Source organism: Camelus bactrianus, chromosome 26 (assembly GCF_048773025.1).
Source record: "Camelus bactrianus isolate YW-2024 breed Bactrian camel chromosome 26, ASM4877302v1, whole genome shotgun sequence".
Classification (NCBI taxonomy): Eukaryota; Metazoa; Chordata; class Mammalia; order Artiodactyla; family Camelidae; genus Camelus; species Camelus bactrianus.
In genome coordinates, this window is record NC_133564.1 from 26,726,536 (window position 1) to 26,745,295 (window position 18,760).

The 18,760-nt window shown below is 43.3% G+C and overlaps 1 protein-coding gene across 37 annotated transcripts in view; it reads right to left on the minus strand.

Moving 5' to 3' along the window:
* POFUT3 (protein O-fucosyltransferase 3) overlaps nt 1–18,760 on the minus strand; it is a 356,913-nt gene that overhangs the window by 316,315 nt on the left and 21,838 nt on the right. For all 37 annotated transcript variants that reach the window (XM_074353460.1, XM_074353452.1, XM_074353453.1 and 34 more), the window contains one exon: nt 4,421–5,256. In XM_074353460.1, coding sequence (XP_074209561.1) covers nt 4,421–5,256 — 836 coding nt within the window. The remainder of the gene's footprint in view (nt 1–4,420; nt 5,257–18,760) is intronic.

An 18,760-nucleotide genomic window follows, 5' to 3' on the forward strand; every position in this document is an offset into this window, starting at 1 on the left:
TAAAAAGAATGAGAAATTACTACACATACCTCTGGCTACCAAGTAAATTCTATTAACCTACAGACAGACTGTCTGCTCTGTTTATTTTAGATACAAATAGGAAAACTCTAAATTGTCTTGCCTTTTAGAATCATGGCATACTGAATCTTTCCTTTTTCTTAGAAATCCTCTCCATTTTCATACCTTACTTATAATTCTAACTTCAAAAGATCAAACTACATACAACATCATGTTTAATCTTTATGAAGAAAAATTTTGACCTGAGATATGTCTGTGGGGTGACTTTTAACTGCTGACATTTATCATATATGAAGAATAGGTCTTATACTTACTAGATATTAGATAAAAGTGCATTCCCAAAAAAACTGTAGAGTAGCTCTTTCTCTCCTGGCAAGTGTCCGTTTGATAACTTAAGGTTATTATTTCTTGTAGTGATTTAGTACCATCACTAAAATGACAGTAAGGAATTTTTTAATAAAGCACAAATTTACAGGGACAAACAAAATAAGAGAGACAACAACAACACATTTTTGGAAGTTTCAGAGTTAACAGATGGGGGGCAAACAGTGGGGGATTATCATGAACTGAACTTGCCAGTAGACCCTGAGAAAGCTGAGTTCTAAAAAGCAGTGGGGAGGCAATAAAGGAACTCAATGTATAATGCAGAGCCCAGAGTCCCCAAGACATTCGGGAATTTGGTGGCATAAAGACTCTCAGGAAATTAGTATAAAGATGGGGCTAAAAACAGAAGAGTTGCTTGCCATTTTTGGTAAGAAGCAGTTAAAGCTTCTTACCAATTAAAGCCCCAGCTCATCCCTCAGCACTAACAGGAAACATGCTCCCCACCCCGGCAAGATCTGAGGTGCATTCTCCAAAGAAAGTTGAACAGGGGTCTACAGACTAGGGGAGAGTGGACATAGGTGAGGGCCAGGGCAATGCACTCCAGCTGACACCTCTTCTGCTCCTGAGCCTCTCAACCTCAGCTGTCTCTTGTTCCAGCTGCGCAGAGCTCCAACCAACTGTGTGCCTCACCTCCTCCCATGTGACCCCCACTTCCTTTCCTGAGATTTAGCCAAGCCTGTGAAACTCTATTGAGCATCCATATCACACGTGTACAACCTGGAAGTGAGAAAGAGTTAAGCCCAGGGGGCTAACTTTTGATCAAAGGGAGATTGGAGCCCCAAAGGAATGGTCCTGAGATACATACATGCTTCTCAGAGGTGGAGTCCCAAGAGTTAACCAATACATCCCACTTGGAGGCACGCAGCTCAGTACATCCTCATACTGGCTCTCGCTCCTTCACTGCTTTACTCATCTGTCCCTCCCACCCCCATTCTAGGGCTGCACTCGCCAATAAAATCAAAGCGTAAGTGCCTCACCTTCCATGACCATTTCCTGTGGAACCCAGCTTAAGACAGTTGGTACCAGAAGCGACCCCAGAAAGCATGACTCACCTGATGACAATGAGGTCCCACTGCTGGTAGTAAATCACCAACGAAATTAATAAGCCTATCATCTGTTTTATCATCACATACGTGAGAAAAGGAGAGTCCCTGCTCAGAGAGGAAATAGCTTAAATGCCAAACAAGGACCTGGAGGACCTGGCAAGGATGTACTGGCAAGAACTAGAGCACGTGTAGGAGTGTATCTTGAGGGGGTTGGACCAGGTGGGCGGAATATAAGTGAAATAGGCCTTTATGGATCTGGAGGGATTCACCTATGATATAGAACTCAACGTTCTGGCAAGTACGCCCGAAGCTGGTCCTAATAGTTTGTTGAATGGCTTTTAAAAACTTACATATGCTGACACTTTACTGTAAATGAGACAGAGATGCCTGTCAATGGATATTAACATAAAAAGTTGACTGGAACAGTGTTGATCTGCTCTTTAGGTACCAAATTCAGCAAGGCAGCTGCCATTAGGTCTGCTGTCAAGTTAAGTTCACGATAATCCCCCACCGTCTGCCATGATTTACCTTGTTTTTGTCAGGAGTCAGAAAGGTAAATTAAATTGGGGGTGGGAGGTAGGTCTGAGGGGGCCCATCATATAGTAATCCTAGACAGTGCAGTAGGGGAAGAAGGGAGAAGCAAAGATAGATTGAGGGGGGACAGGGGATGAGTAAAATTGTCTTTATTTGTAAATGACACGATCATTTATGTAGAAAAACCCTAAGAAATCTACAAAAAAGATACCAGAACTAATCAGTGAGTTTAACAAGGTGGCAGTATACAAGGTCAACATAGAAAATCAGTTTTATTTCTATATACTAGCAATAAAAAATCGGAATATACAGGTTTGTTTTTTTTTTTAATGCCACTTACTGTAGTATCAAAAACTATGAACCTCTTAGGGATAAATCTGACCAATAAATTATAAAATCTGTACACCAGAAACTACAAAATACTGTTTAGAGAAACTAAAGAAGACCTAGATAAATGGACAGATATATCATGCTTATGGATTAAATGTCTCAATATTGTTCTCAATTCTCTCCAGATTGGTATATAGATTCAATCTCAATGAAATGAAAATCCCATCAAGGATTTTTTTTGTAAAAATTGACAAACTGAATCTAAAATTTATGTGGAAAAGCAAAAGAAATAAAATAGTGAAAATAAGTTTGAAAAAGAACAAAGCTGGAAGACTGACACTACCTCATTTCAGGACTTCGTGTAAGGCAACAGTACTCAAATATAGACATACTGGTCAGCCCAGAAAGGACCCGTGCACATATGGCCAATTGATTTTTTTTAAAAAGAAGCCAAGGTAATTCAGTGAGGAAAGAATAATCTTTTAGCAAATGGGGCTGTTATAACTGGCTATCCAAATAGACAAACCTCAACTCTTACATCATATCACATTACAAAATTTACTCTAAGTGGATCATAGACCTAAATGTAAAAGTTAAAACCGCAAAACTTCTAGAAGAAAACAGAAGCAAATCTTAGTGACCATGGGTTCAACAAAGACTTTTTTTTAAAACAGGACAGAAAAAGCACAAACTATAAAGGAAGAAATTTATGAGCCAGACTTCATCAAAATTAAAAACTTCACACTTCATAAGACACTGTTGAGAAAATGAAAAGAAAACCCAGACTGAAAGAAAACATTTGTTACTTTTCTAATTGACAAAAGGATTTGTATTCAAGGTATATAAAGAATTCTTACAACTCAAGAATAACAAGACAAACAACCCAATTGTTTTTTAATGAGCAGAAGACTTAAAGAGATATTTCACCAAAGAAGATACTGATAGCATATATGCCATTAAAAGATATTCAACATCATTAGTTATTAAGAAAATGTAAATTAAACTGCAGTGAGATACAACTATACACCCACTAGAAAGGCAAAAGTAAGAAGACTGGCTAACACCAATTGTTAATGTGTGCAACTCCCATTCAGTGCTGGCAGGAATGTAAGATGGAACAACTCTGGAAAACAATCTGGTAGTTTCTCAAACTGCTGAATGTGCATCTACCCTACGACCTAGCCATTCCACTCCTACGTATTTACGGAAAAGGAATGAAACATCTATCCACACAAAGCTCTGTACATGAATGTTCACAGCAGCCCTATTTGTAACAGTTAGAAACTGGAAGCGGGTGGATGGATAAGCAAATTTCGGTATACCCAAACTTCAGCAATAATGAGAAACGGACTATTGATACACACCACGTTGTGGACAAACATTATTATCGTGGAGAGTGAAGAAAGCTAGAACACAAAAGAATATACATTCCCTGATTCCATGTACATAAAATTCTATTAAACTGCTTTGGCTTCTTTGTCATGAGTGACAAAAAGCAGATGTGTGGTGCCTGAAGCAGGGAGTGGAGAAGGGAGGAATTACAAACGGACAAGAGGGAACTTTTGGGGAAGGACAGAAATCTTTGTCCTCCTGACTGTGATGATGTAATCAAATTGTATACTTTACACACATGCAATTTACTATACATCAATTATACCTCAGTAATGCTAATTTTTTTTTAAGGTTTAATCCCAATTCTGTAAAGTTTTATTTCTGGTTATTACATGTTATCTCCCTATTACAGCCTCTTTGAGGTTAGGATCATTCATCAATAAATGCTTTTTGCACAATATTGTATATTCTGACTATACTTCAACAGAAAAGAACGCATGTGGGGGAGGGTATAGCTCAGTGGTACAGTGTGTGCTTAGCATGCATGAGGTCCTGGGTTCAATTCCCAGTACTGTCATTAAAAATATATAAATGAATCTAATGACCCACTCCCCCTGCCCCCCACCAAAAAAACAGCTTTAAAAAAAAACAGAAATATTCAACCTTCTGCCGAGCCTGGCCTCTCGGACAGAAATGAGGAGCAGAGAGGCGGCAGCTGCAGCAGAAGGTGGCAGGGCAGCGGGACCATCAGGACGGCCAGGCCGGGATTCGCTCACCTTCTCCTGGAGCCTGATGTTGTCCCAGACCTTGGTGCACACCATACACTCAAAGGCGTCGATGTGGTTGTCCTGGCTGAGGTCCTGCACGCCCCACCTGCGCTCCGCGAGAGCCGCGAGGAGCCGCCGGTTGGAGATCTCGCCCCTCAGCTTCCACTCGATGTAGGCCGCGTACCGGCCGTCGTCGCGGTCCAGCTGCCTGATGTACCCGGCCAGCTCCCGGGGGTGGGAGAACGCCGAGACCAGGATAGCGCTTCTGTTACTCGGCAGCCAGTCCGCGATGCTGGGGGAGCCGTGATACACGGGGACGACGCCCAGCTTCAGCGGTCTCCAGAACTTCTCGGTGATGTAGTCGTCGCACACCGCGTTCTCGAAAGCCAGGATGAACTTGTACTGGGCAAGGATCCTGTAAAAGCCGTCGGCGTCCATGGAGGCCGGGTCCGCCAGCTGCTCAGGGAGGTCTCTGTTCCGCAGGCACTCGCCGTAGGAATCGACCTCGATGTAAGCCATCAGCTCGCGGACGTAGCTGTCCCTGTCCGAGGGCGGGTCGCAGTCGGACTGCACGTACACCAGCGGGGCAAGTCTCGTCCGCAGGTGGTTTTTGGACTGCAAGGGGACCAGGTATCGGCGGGACTTCAGGACCTCCACGCCCTCCAAGTACTGGGTGGTTAGTGGCAAGTGGGAATGCCGGCTGAAGGTGGCGGTGTAGTTGAACAAGGTGATGATTGGCTTGTGAAACAGCTTGTAATTGTTTTTCGGAGACTCCTCATGGAAGAGGGCCCAGTCGTGACGGGCCTTCCGAGGCAGAGGTAAGCTGTCTATGTTAAAGTCAGTACCTAGGAGGAGAAACGAAAATGTAAGTCTGTCCAAAAGATTGTCGGTGTTGGGGGCAGAGGGTATAGCTCAGTGGTAGAGGGCGTGCTTAGCATGTATGCAGTCCTGGGTTCAATCTCCAGCACCTCCATTAAATAAATAAACAAGCCTAATTACCTCCCCCTGCCAAATAAATAAATAAAAAGAAGGTACCACTTAAAAGAACATCAGTGTTTAAGTTGGAGTCCACCTGGTAAGATTAGAATACAGAGGAGTTTGAGGCCATAAGTAAGAAGCACATTACAGTGTCTGCAAAATGCCAGGCAGCCAATCACGAAGTTTTCACCCGAGAAACTGTTCAGGGGAGGAACCCTAAGGAGAGAGACCTTCTCTTTCATTTTATCAAAAGGGAAATGGGAGGCGTGTCTAGCCTGATCCTAAGGGGGGAATTTATTCCACTGCCTCCTGCAACTGGCTTTTCTTCCCAGAGGTGGTGCCTAAGATGGGGAAAGAGAAATAAAGAGTTAAGACAGTTCTTAAAAAAGAAAAGAGCAAGGAGAAGGAAGCCAAAAAGGGAAATGCAACCAGCTTGGCAGATTGATTAACTGGGAAAAAAAAAAAGTGAAATCATGCAAAAGTAGCCAGAACAAACAGACAGGATAGACTTTTTTTTAATCCAACATGATCAATTCCAACAAAGTGCAATGAATCAATCTTAGTCAAAATGGTAGACCAGAGGCTCTTAAAGACTTAAGAGCTGATAACAGCACCATGTTACAGACTGCTGCAGGATGGTCATGAGTTAACAAGCACACCAAGAAATAAAGACGGCATAGCAGGAGTATAATTATGAGTGATTCCAGCTTCCTCAGGATTGACCGGGGAAACCTTTGAAACATGATAACGTGCAGACAGAAATGATGGATGTGGTAATCCATTGTTTCCTGCCCATGTGGGTGGAGACCCAACCAGGAAGAAGTTTTTTCCATAACTGAGAAAGAAGAATTAAGACAATATCACAATACATAATACAGAACTTCTAAAGTGTTCCAGACACTGATGATTTTTTGGCCCAGTGATTTTGACCTCTTACATGTAAAACGGCATAGCATACAAAAAAAATCCATCTTCTAGCATCCACTGGGAAAAAGCACACCAAATAAATGCTTTCAGTGTACTAAACCACATTCTCTGGTCAAATTCCTAAAACTTAATTATGTAATGCCAGTGCACACTCTCAAATAAATATATACTCTTTGGTGCCAACAGGACATCAGTGAGAAATCAATTAATCACGAAAGGTTTTTAAACCATTAAAGACCAAATAAGATTATTCTGGAGGACACATACTGAGCACAGAGTAACTGCTAAAGTAAGTAGGCACTACTGTCTTGATAGTAAGCTTTTATTCTCAATGATCAGGAATGAAAGAATAAAATCTAAAATGGTTATATAATTGTTTTCTTGGCATTTGTTGTATTGCACCTTTAGCATCAAAAAGAACACGCCTCCACACACCTGAAATGTAATGGCATGTAGAGCTGGATGGTCAGCAACACTTCATGGACAAATATGAAGACATGAAAGAACATGAGAAGAAAGCAATTCATTGCATTGAACAGGTGGCTCTCATCAAGGTTCTAGGCTGGTCAAGTGGCCAATGATGGGAACGGAACCTGTAAACTTGAGTTAGGGCGTCAAGCTTCCACCCAAGGCAGAGCAGAGAATCAAAGCCATCTGCCTGGGAGAGTAAGACCCAGGGTCGGGGGCAGGGATCAAGACGTAAGATTAGAGACTAGAGGGGACATGGTGAAAACAAAAGCGTGTCTAGAATTAATTGGGAGACCAGACACAGGCGCCTTGAGTGAGTGACGCAAACACCAGTGGCCGCCCGCTGCTAACCACTGGGTGGCACATAGGTGACTCAATCCGCCTCACCTGGTGGTTGCCACAGCAAAGACCCAAAATGCAGAACAGAGAAGCAGAAAGACACAAAACCTGCCTCCAGTGCTTCAGAGAACGGAGAGGGCCTGACTCCCATCACTGCTCATCTACATTAGTGAAGTACAAGAGACACTAAAGATGGTTATGTCTAGACCTTTCATGGCCAATATCTAGGTCCGCGTGTTGGTAACAGGAATGGGACCTGAAGCTAGTGCCCGTTACAATGAGCCTTCCATTCATTATAACTAGGAGATGCAGGCTTCCGGGCTCATTATTCCTTTAGCCAAGCTGTTCCTGGAACGTTGATTCTGGGAAGGAGGAGAGGCGAGCTCAGGGTCACATGCAATCTACAGAATAAAGAAAAGCCTGCAGAATCTGAGCAAGAAACATTTATTTATGTACATGCTCTAAAAAGAAACATGCCTTTTTTAAAATGAGAGTGTGAGGTTCTCATACATTTATCTGAGTTCTGTTTAGTTTTAGGAGTGGGACTATCTGTAATGGGGGGGAACGCTTCTTTAATAGAGGAAAGTTAAAGGCATCGAAATTTCCGGAAGCATTTCCCATTATTTGCTACTTTAAAGAGTACTTTCTAGTTACTTCCTTAAAATACACACACACACGATCACATTAAAATAGAGTTTTTATCAGATTCTTCCAAACTAAAATTCTCTGAGGAAGGTTAAAAAATATATGTCCCTTTGCCCAGCGAGCTCCCCCACAAACTCAGAACTTCAGATGGTAAATACTCAAGAATTCCAAAGTTAGAACCATAACAGACCGAAAATACTTTACTGAGGATATCGCTGCCTCCAATGTGAGCGCCGATATTGAGCAATTTCTAGAAGGTACTGGATGTGGCAGGAGACAGCTGAGTCCCTCTGACTCCTTTAACTCCCTCTGACTCCAGGGCAATGCCCGTTATAACAAGAGTTGGAACTAGGGGTCTTAAAAGAAATGAAAATCAACTCAACTATGGTAAATCCATAAAAATGCGACCAACTTGCGTGTGACTGGTTCAGTAGTTTTATATACTCACCTTCACTGGCTCTTACATTTAACAACTTCAGATTCAAACTTTTATTTCTCTGGGTTATTTTGTGTTTGCTGAGTGCTGACAAATTCCTTCCTTCCTTTAAATAACAGCTGACAAACAGATCTGCAGCACTAAAAGTGCACTGTAAAGGGAGTCACAGCTTGGAGTACAAATGGAATAAAATTAATGCTGGCAAACGGTGCCAGACTGCTGGCTCTGGAGACTGAATTCACAATGGCAGACAAGCAGAGGAGTGACAATACTTTGTGATACTTTTATGTGCTCCGTTTCTTCTGCGGGAGCATACACTCTTCTTTTGTTATTCCCACACAAACTGGTGAAAACAGAAGGCAACACATATTATCGACCCCACTCTACTAAGAACGTTTAGCTTGAGTCATGTATCTGGAGTTAAAAAAACCCTGGTGGGGACCAGAATTTTCAGACTGGCTAATGGCAAAGGACCAGAGGAATCCCTGGCCCCACTACAGTGTTGATTCTGTGGAATAACTTACTCTTGGTGCTCCCAAGACACCCACAGAAATATTACCCAGCTGAAACCCAGTCCGCTTGGGAGGTGGCATCTCTTCATTCAGGAAAAGAAATGCTCCAACACAATGTCCTCCAAAGGTCATCTCTGGTTTCAGAAAGAACCTCTACTGTAAAACAGTGTGTCCCATAAAATGTGATCCCGTAAAAAGTGCCCCAAGAGAGGGAACTAAAACTTTGGGGGGAAAACAATTTAAGCCAAGGGGTTGCCTCAAACATAATACTATCATCTAGCATTTGCATAGTTCGTTGCTATTTTTAAAGCCATTTCACGTGCATTTGCTCGACTCACCCACACCACCCCAGCAGGTCATCCATTTTCTCTAAGGTTCTGAGGGTTAACTGAAGATGTCACACGTGTGTCTCTGCAGACAGCCTGGCTCTAGAAATTGCAGAGGGACCCCAGCAGACCACTCGACCCAAATGCTCTTGTGCTAACTTCTCAACCATATTCTTCCCTCCCCTCCCATCATCTCTCTGCATGAGTCCTTCTACCTGCCCCTCAATCAGTTCTATAGTGTGGAACCCCCTCTCAGTAATACATGTTCAATGAGGCGTCTGTCCATTCTACCCCGGGGCGTGGAAATTCCTCAAGCCCCCTTACTGAGCCTGTGCTGCAGGCCAGTCAAGGACTTTGCGGTCCCCTTCCTAACAGCACAGGGCCAGAGGTAAGAGTTCACGGAGAGTCCTGCCTACCCTCTGCCTCCATATTTAAAGGCTGTAAGTCAGTCTAACAAGCCGTTAAATGTTTTATCTTTCTGCCTTTACATAAGCATACATTCATGATTTTTTTTTTTAATGTGCAGAGCAACAGTTCACAGCAAATATGGATAACATCGTTTTCTGCCACAAATCATGACTGAGTCTCCTCGGGGCTCGGCGTGGGGTGAGAAGAGGAGAAGGGCGAGGCTCCTTCCTCACCTGCAGACTCTCCCTCACCGAACCCCTCAAACCTTCCCCTCCTTTCACTGAGGACACCACAGGGGAAACGCCTCTTGACCCCTCCTTGGGGCCCTGCCCCCCCCCTCCAGAAGCACTTGAGTGTGTCACCTCTAAGGCGCCTCCTCAGCTGAATGAGTCCCCACCAGGTAACCTCCGCCCCAGTCCCGCGGGCATCAGCTGCGCACGTCCCTCCAAGGAACCTGCAGCTGGAAGGCCAGGTTCAAATTCAGCACTCTCAGGTTCCGCAGAGGTGCAGGCTAGAATGCAGGGCTGCCTGGCCTCCATTCCTCCCACCCCTGGCTCTGACCCATACTGTGGGGGGCCCCGCACACATGGACACGGACGCCTCTATCTGCAAGTCCAAGGTCCGTCCTGGCAAAGTCTCCCTCCCTGACCAAACGGTAATCAGGCTCCTCTGAGCCCTCTTCTCACTGTGCCTGTGCCTCAGCCTTGGCCGGCTGCCCTCCCCCGGCCTGCAGAGCCCAGTGTCAGCGGAGCAGAAGGGGTTCAGTGAGAATCCCCCACCCTGGATGTCTGATCAAGTTCCTCACCCCCACACTTGACGCCTAAGCCCTCGGCCTGCCTTTAGCAAGAATCTTGTCGGGAGAGGGTATAGCTCAGTGGTAGAGTGTGTGCTTAGCATGCATGAGGTCCTGAGTGGTCCTGGGTTCAATCCCCAGTCCTTCCATTTAAATAGATAAATAAATACAAAACGAGTTACCTCCTCTCCTCCAAAAAGAGAATGTTGTTAAGCCAGTTTGGCAAGAATCTTCCTGCCCTTGATAACCTCTTAGCAATTTTCCATCCACTGACCCCCCCTCCCTCTGCTTGTTGGCTGTCGGTCCCCAGCTGTGTCTGCTGTACTTGGAGTGGAGCTCAGTTCTACACTGAAGTCTCTCTCTTCTCCTCCAGTAACTCGAATGAAATCCACCTTGCTGTTTTGAACAAATGTCCAGGGCAAAGTTTTTCCTTTATATTCCATGCATTTGCAGCCACCCCCTGGCCAATCGTCAAATCCAGGGGTGCATACTAAGAGCCTGGCTTGCCCTTTGGAGGACAAGCCAGAGAAGCAGCCAGGGCGGGCTCAGAGAGTGGGCTCCACCTTGGCCTTAGGGGCAGGGCATTTTGGGATCCCGGTACGTGGAGCATGATGTCTAAGGCAGAGGCGTGGGCTCTGTGACCACAGGTGGGCAAGTGACCTAGGTCTGTAGACTCTTCACCCTGCATGAAGGGGCACGCCTGAGGAAGGCCAAAGTAGACTCCTCTTGAAGTCTAAAGGTCCTCTTGAGTCTAAAGGTTCCACTATCCAAATTAAGTTGCCAATCATCCTCCTTAAGCCTGGTTACTGGGAGTCTGGAAGTCATGCTCTGAACTAAACAGAGGCCTGAGGCACCTTTTCTGATTCCTTAAACCAAGGGTACAAATTCAGATTTAAAACCTCTGAACAATGACACCCAATACGGTTGGGCAAGAAGAGGAGCCGGAGCATGATTACTTCCTTTTAGCACTTTCCCCTAAAGTGACTCCTTTTCAATGATTTATTTTATTGGGTTTTTTTTCTTTTGAGGGGGGAGGTAGTTAGGTTTATTTATTTATTTATTTTTGATGGAGGTACTGGGGATTGAACCCAGGACGTCGTGCATGCTAGGTACACACTCTACCAGCTATACCCTCCTCCTCTTCCAGTGATTTATTCTAAAACATGCCAACATTACTACTGTGGTTCCACCCCCACTCAGGTTTTGACTAAACCTAGTTACTGATGGACCCTAAATTTACACTCCATCCAGACTGTTCCCCTGAGCGTCAACCGGATATCTAACAGCATTCTAGAAATGTCCACCTGAATTTCTTCCCCTTCTTTTGCTCCACTATTTAACCCCTTTGTAATCCATTCTTGTAGTAAATTCCTACTGTTTGAAACACCTAGAATAATTTGTTTTGCTATCAGACTATGATTGATACAGAAGCCCATTCCAAAAGCTTGAGGCGTAACTCACTGTGACTTTATTCCAAGTTCCGTTGCAAGTTTTCTCTTGCTTTCTCCTTGATTTTTCTAAAAATGTTATGTTTCTTCACAATTCTACCCCCTTGTTACCGCCATGCCAAGCTTCTATTTTCCCCTCTGAGAACCACCTTTCTCTTATTTCTTAGTCCATCTGGTGTGAATGTAGAAGCAGAAAAAAAGCCTCCTATTTAAGAAGGGAAAATATAAAATCAGAAAATGAGGCTCCCTTTAAGAAAGGAACTATCAAATTACTTGAAACCAAAAGTACATTCCTCATTCAGGTACTGTGTTGAAAATTCCTCCTCTGAGCTGCTAATTAAAATATGCAGAATTCTGATGAACCAGATGGCACAAAGAACGATGAGGTGGAGGTGAAGGTCTACAGGAAAGCTGTATTTGACCACATTCTAAGTTGTAGCACAAATTACAAATCCTCTTCACTGTGTTTTTGACCTTTAATGTTGAAAGAGATGAAGACTTCCTTGTTGCTAAAAGATTTTATCAGAGAGCCATCAGAAATGAACCTCTCCATAGCCAAAAGATGTTCAAGCTTATGAAACAATGGGCAAAGCACAGCTTTCATGGGAGATGGCAGCGGTTCATAGATCACACCTACTGTGACTCACCTCAGCTGAAGCTGGACTCACAGTGACCTCACGGAGTCTCTGTTCTCATTTCCTGCCTTGGATTAAATAATTTGTTTCATAAAGCTCAAACAACTTTCCACTTTTGAGATAACTGTTACAATTGCTACCTCCTTGCCACAGCTGTCTGCAATAAGCTTAACAGCACATTCAAGTCCTCGAAGGTTTCTAAATCTAAACGGAGAAGGAAATTCCGTTTCCTCCACAGTAAGAATTAGGAAGAAGGAGAGTTAGGTCTTGTGAAGACCAAGAAGAAAGCAGAGCGGGAAAAACAGTTTGCAATGCCACCCAAAGCACTGCCCTCCTCTCCCTGGGGAGACAGGAGCTGCAGTCCCCGGGGCTGGTTAACAAAGCAGCTTTGACAAGTCCTGCAACGTTCTGCCGAACTCTGACAGGGAACTCTCGCGGCCCTCTTTAGGGTTTGTGATATCTCTCAAGGCACTCGAAGAATTTACTCTCTGTTACTAAAAGCCACATTAGGGTGTTTCTACATCTCACATTCTGATTCCCTCTACTGCGGCCAACATTCGTGGTGACAGGAGACAGAGAAGGACAGCGACCCCTAAAAAGCAAAGTTCTAGGAATCCTCCTATTTGGAAAGCATTAAACTGGAACCTCTGGGGCTTCAAAGATGAACAAAATAAGCCCCAGGGCTCTTATGGTTATTAATGTAAATGTTAAACCATTAGCTAAAATTCAACATAGAATTACTCAAATGCAAATAGCCCGACTCCTCGTGGTGGTTGCTCCCTATTCAATTACCCTCTGGCTTTTTGGACGGACCTGCACTATAGCATTTATCATACTCAACTGTCATTATGTGAGCACCTGTCTAGCCCCTCAGCAGACAGGGAGACTTTCAAGGACCCATGCCTTGTTCATCTTTGCCTACAGAACCTAACATAGTGCCTGGGATGTAGCAGGTACCCAAAGATATTTGGGAAAATAAAGACAAATGAATTTTTGGTCTTATTTTGCCAAAGTCAGGCTTAAGCTTATTTGGGCAAGAAGAGGTAGAGAAAGAGCAAGAAGTAAAAGTAGAAATTGGGTGTTAATAGCAAGTATTTGTCAAGGGGATAGTGCTCTACTGGGACCACTGGGAATTCTTGAAAAAAAAAAATTCTTAAAATTAAATCAAAGCATTGAAAGCCCTTCATACAAGTGTCATCTGCAAATGATATCAGTCCCATCCCAAGCAAACAGGAAATTCAGTTCACAGTCCTAACTGTTTGATTCCATGACCAGCATCTCCACCCAATGAGGTCAACAGGTTTCTGTAAACATAAAAGAATGTATTAAGTTAGGGAGAAAGAGATGAAATGAATTGGTGAGACAATCACATGATCTTAGGACCTTTCTCCTGCCTCATTTACTCTGACAAGTGTAGCAATTTTATTTTAATTACTTATGTTAATACTTCATGGTAAAGTAGTAAGTGATACTATTACCTCATTTAAATAATAATGAAGTCTTAGCAACACTTTGGCATCCAGTCATTAATTCTTGGCAAAACAAAAAAAATTTACAGTCAATGATTTGAGAAAGAATTAGTGAGTTCTGAGAATACAAAAATGGGATAGTGAAGAAATGCTGAAGAATTAGATTTTTTTTAATCAAAAACTTAAGATTTATTTAGGAAAAAGTCAAATGTAATGAGGAGAGGTAGGTGAACAGGAGCTAAGACAATGAAAAAGTATTTTAGAACAGTAATGATGATTCCAGTTTTCTTTCTAGACTCTCACATACAGAGAACACCAAAAAAAAAAAAAAAAGAAAGAAAGAAAGAAAGGGAAAAAAACAGTGATGTACAATTAACAAGTATGTTAAATAAATATGAATTTTCTTAGTTTTCATAATTTTTAAATTGTCTACATTTGGAATATGGAAGTAGAAAGCTAATCAGTCCGATCATCTGAAGAACTAGACTCTTAACCTGAGTTTCGGTATGGAAGACCTTTAGGCAGAGGTCACTTCTGGAGTGTTCCATGCTGACCACATTTTCATCAGTGTTTATTACGTGGAAACATCTTAGCAGTCAGTCATGGAAAAACACTAAAAATCATTCGAATCCTGAGCTCATGTGAAGTACATTAAATTATAACTTGCAAGTTAAGTCAATAAGCCAAGTGTATTAAGTTTTTTTCTGAGCTTTATACAAATCAAATGTATAAGTAAGCAACAAATAAGATTTTATTCAAAGCAGAGCAAATTCCCAACTTGCTGTCTGAGCTGGAGAAATTTAATTATCTATTTGCATTTTGTTTCAAGTGTTTCACACGTTAAAAGAATTCAAACGTTGAGGGGAAACTGGTACAGCCTTGTCGAGGCCAATTTGGCAGTAGACACCAAATTTTAATTTAATTTTTCCATTAACACAGCAACTCCATTCTCAAATATCTAGAGAAATAAGAGTAAAACATATGGGCAGAGACATACAAGTATGTTCATGGTAATGTAACAGAAAACCAGCAACATACATACCCATTGACAGGGGTTAAATAAATTTAGGCATCTCTGCACTACTGAACCAACATAGCTTTCAAAATAATGAAGTAAACTGATACAGTCTAACAAGAAAAAACAGTCTTTAAAACATATTTTTAAATGGAAAAACCAATATATATCTATGGTATGATTCTATTTAAAAAAAAAAAAAACAGACAGAAAAAAAAAAAAACAGGCTGAATTCCATTACACATAAAAATTCTGGAAGGATAGCCACTAATCTAACTGGGACAGGGACTGAGAAAGTAAGGGTGAAATGTCCTTTCTGGCTTAGTAGATTTCTTTATTGTTTAAACTGCATTAGTAGATATATTCATGCATTACTTGGGGTAAGTTTTAAAAATCAAAAAATTAAAGGGGAAAAATGAGACACCTCCCTCAAGAGAAGCATGAAAAAGTCTCACAAACTGTGTATATTACGTAAAGGCTCACAGATACAGCCCAACACTGCCAGGTGGGCAGGGGAGGGTACAGCTCAGTGGTAAATCACATGCTTAACATGCACGAGGTCCTGGTTCAATTCCCCAGGACCTCCATTAAAAACAAAACAAAACAACAAGAAAAACAACAAAAAAGACACGTCATCCAGAGGGCTGCTTAGGAAAGACTGCCATTGGAATCCGGCATGCTTTAAAGAGTATTGTATTTCAGAATTTACGTGGAAAATACATATAGCACAGTTAACTGCCAGGAATTTCATCAGCCCCAAAAGGAAAGCTGGCAGATTACAGTTTACTCGAATATCAACAGGTGAATGTGCTCTGCTAACATCCAGCTAACAAATTAGTTCCTGTGTAAACGAGAGATTAGCACACATGCTCGGAGAAGCCATGTTAGAGCAATGCCTTGTAATTCAGTTGAAAAAGTGGTTAGATTTTTTAAAATTAAACATATCAAGACAATCAAGCTGGAGCCCATCAAACCAAGCACCTTGAAATGATAGTAATTTTTATCTGAATTTGTTCATCTTCGTGCTTTCAATATGTGCTTCATAACCTTGATGGTATGTAAAAGCACTCAATGTTGGCGATGTCAGAGCCCTCAAAATAGCATTCTGGAAAGCAGAGAAGTAAAGAAACATAATGCGTCCTTAACAAGATAGGAAACCAAACTATAAAAAATGTTTTTTTAAAAAACCGGTTGGAATCAGGTAAGTGACACAAAACCCAGCAAACCCTCCAGCTGGATGGCTTCCAGAAGGATTCTCCCAGAGCTGGGTCCCTCGCAGCTGAGCCTCAAGGTGAAGAAACACAAAATGTCCATCCTTCTTGCCCTTCCTCTGTTGTTTAGAAGCTCCTTCCTGCTACCCCACTGTTTTGTACCGTGTCTCCTGGAGGGGCTAGGTGACCAACTCGTCCCAATTTGCCTGGGACTTACCCAGTTTCACCAGTGAAAATCCCAGGCTAGAGGAACTTCCTGAGTCCTGGGTGACTCAGGACAGTTAGTCACCACCCCCACAAGGCCACGGTTTCATCCAAGACAAACATGTCCAGGCCCTCGATAGCTGCAGGACGGCAGGAGAGGCATGTGTCTTACTTTACATCATGTAAGTCGATGTTGTGGGCTACAAATTGGACTTCCATCTCTTTTTGATTAGAAAGTAGAGGCATCAAATATGTGCTGTGAGACAGAAGCCAGACAAAAGAGAGCCCAAAGCAGACAATTCAATTTATATGAAGTCTCTAAGCCAGCAAAACCAACCTCTGGTGACAGAAATCAGATCAGTGGTCTCCCGGGGGGTGGGAGTGGGGGGCAGAGAGCGGGAAGCAGGGAGGAGGACTGACAGAGGGCACACGGGAAGTTTCCGGAGTGGGTAAGTGCTCTGTCCTCTGGCTGATATTGTCACCAGTTGCTGACTTAAAATGTGTGCATTTGTTGTCTGTAAACTTCACCTTTCAAGAGTTGATTTTAAAGAGTGAGATCTTCTATCACTCAAGGGATTCGGGACAGACTGGAGCAGACGCTTTTAGGGATACTGTTGGGGGGATTACTGGGGCTCGGGGAAGATCCAAGATCTACGGTCATTCTCAAGTCTGTGCTTACAGGATTCTAAGGGAGCAGCATGTTACCCACTTTCCTACATAAATTCAAATTTCACTCAGAGTTTGTGCAGTCCTTGACAACAGGAAATCGTACAGATTCCTTCTCCGGGAATATCGAAAGAAAAGTATAGCTAATGTTCTCCCATTCTACGTTGCTCTGTTGTCGTTGTAACTATGAACTCCTCCAAAGACTGGAAGCCCAGAGGTACAACAAAAGGCAGGGGGGTAGACTTCAGTGCCTCTGAATAATGCAACAGGGCAGCCCAACATAAACACCTTCGAGCACAGAGGTAACCCCAGCTGTGGGAACCTAATCTAATAAAACCGTGCGAAGGGGCTTCTGTTCAGGAGGTGGTCTCCTCTCTGACCCTGCCGCCGTATTTACCTTCTTCAAAGAAACATTTAGAGTTGTCTAGAGACTAGGGGACAGAGGCGGAGACTTCCAGGATGGAAGGGTGGAGTACCCGAGGCGGGTCCAGAGGACTCAAACAGACGTCCTTCACTGCATCACTAAGTGACCCTTGAAGGGAAACAGTCCTTGAATATTTGATTTTTTTAGAATGTTATCTTGCCATCACTTTTCCGTTCTCCGCCTCTTCCTTGATGCCAGTGCTACCCAGAGAATTGGTATGCACTGCAAATAGAAGGCATCCGATGCTGAGCTGATGGGACCTGCTTTGTGATCCCGTAGCACCCACAGGAGGGGAAGTTCTGCCCACTGGTGATGATCGTGGGAGAAGAGAGCAGCCCAGACTTTAAAAGGTCTGTAGGGAAGCTTCCATGAATTCACACTGGAAATTTCTCAAGTGAAAAGCCAGAAGTCTCCCACATGACATACATCCGGCAAAGAAGAAGTAAGACTCGAGCCTCGGGTGTGTGCCTGCGTGTACATTTCCATGTGCCAAGTGTCCACTGGTCCCTGCTAGCCAGTAAAGCCGCTCTTGGCACTGCACCAGCAGAGCCAAGCATCTTCCCAGAATTATTTCCCGACTGGGAAATGGAAAGTTATTGGGTTGCCTCCCCCGTCTGATGGTGTGTAATGAAGTCCAGTACATAGCTGAGATGCTGGCCCAGGGACACACCAGAGCCAATCCTGTCCCCTGCAACCTTCAAGCGGAGCTGGCACGCAGGGGCTCCAGGGCAGCGCCATCCACCCGGCCAGGCCCTTCAGGCCGGCCGCCAGTTACTGAAGGCCATCCCGCACAGCCGTCTCACTCAGGTTTCCTACCACATCGTCAGGTCCCCTCTGTCTAATAATGAGCGGTGGATAGCCGCTGCGTGTTATGGTCCAAGGCCATTCCGATGCCAAGCCTTGAAAATAAATCCTCCCCCAGTAACTTGGAGCTAGTGCTCAGGAAAACATAATGGCACCACAGAGATAGCTCTGAGCTTCCATGAAAGGAGTTAGAGGATTAGAATCGGTGAATGACGTCATGAGAAAAATAGCACATTCACTGATCCAAGGTAGTAAGAAAATTAAGATAGAATAACACAAAATCAGGATGAAGGAGAGAGACAGGGAAATGCTCAAGTAGTTTTAACCCACAGCACAGCTGGAATGAGGCCCAGATGAACCATGGAGTAGTATTTCTCCTAGTCTGTTCTTCAGCAGATACCCCGAAGAGGATGTGCAGCTTTCAACTTGACTGAACGGCTCTATCTCAGAATGAAAAACTGCAGAGTGCCATTACTTAATAAGAAAGGGAATCTTTAGAAAACCTTCATTTGGGGTTTAAAACAACAATAAGCCAAACTAACAAAGGAAAAGGAATCAGAATGACATCGAACTTCTAGAATACAGTGGAGCAAACCCTTCAAAATTCTGAGAGCAGATAAACTTGCCTTATACTCTTCTTA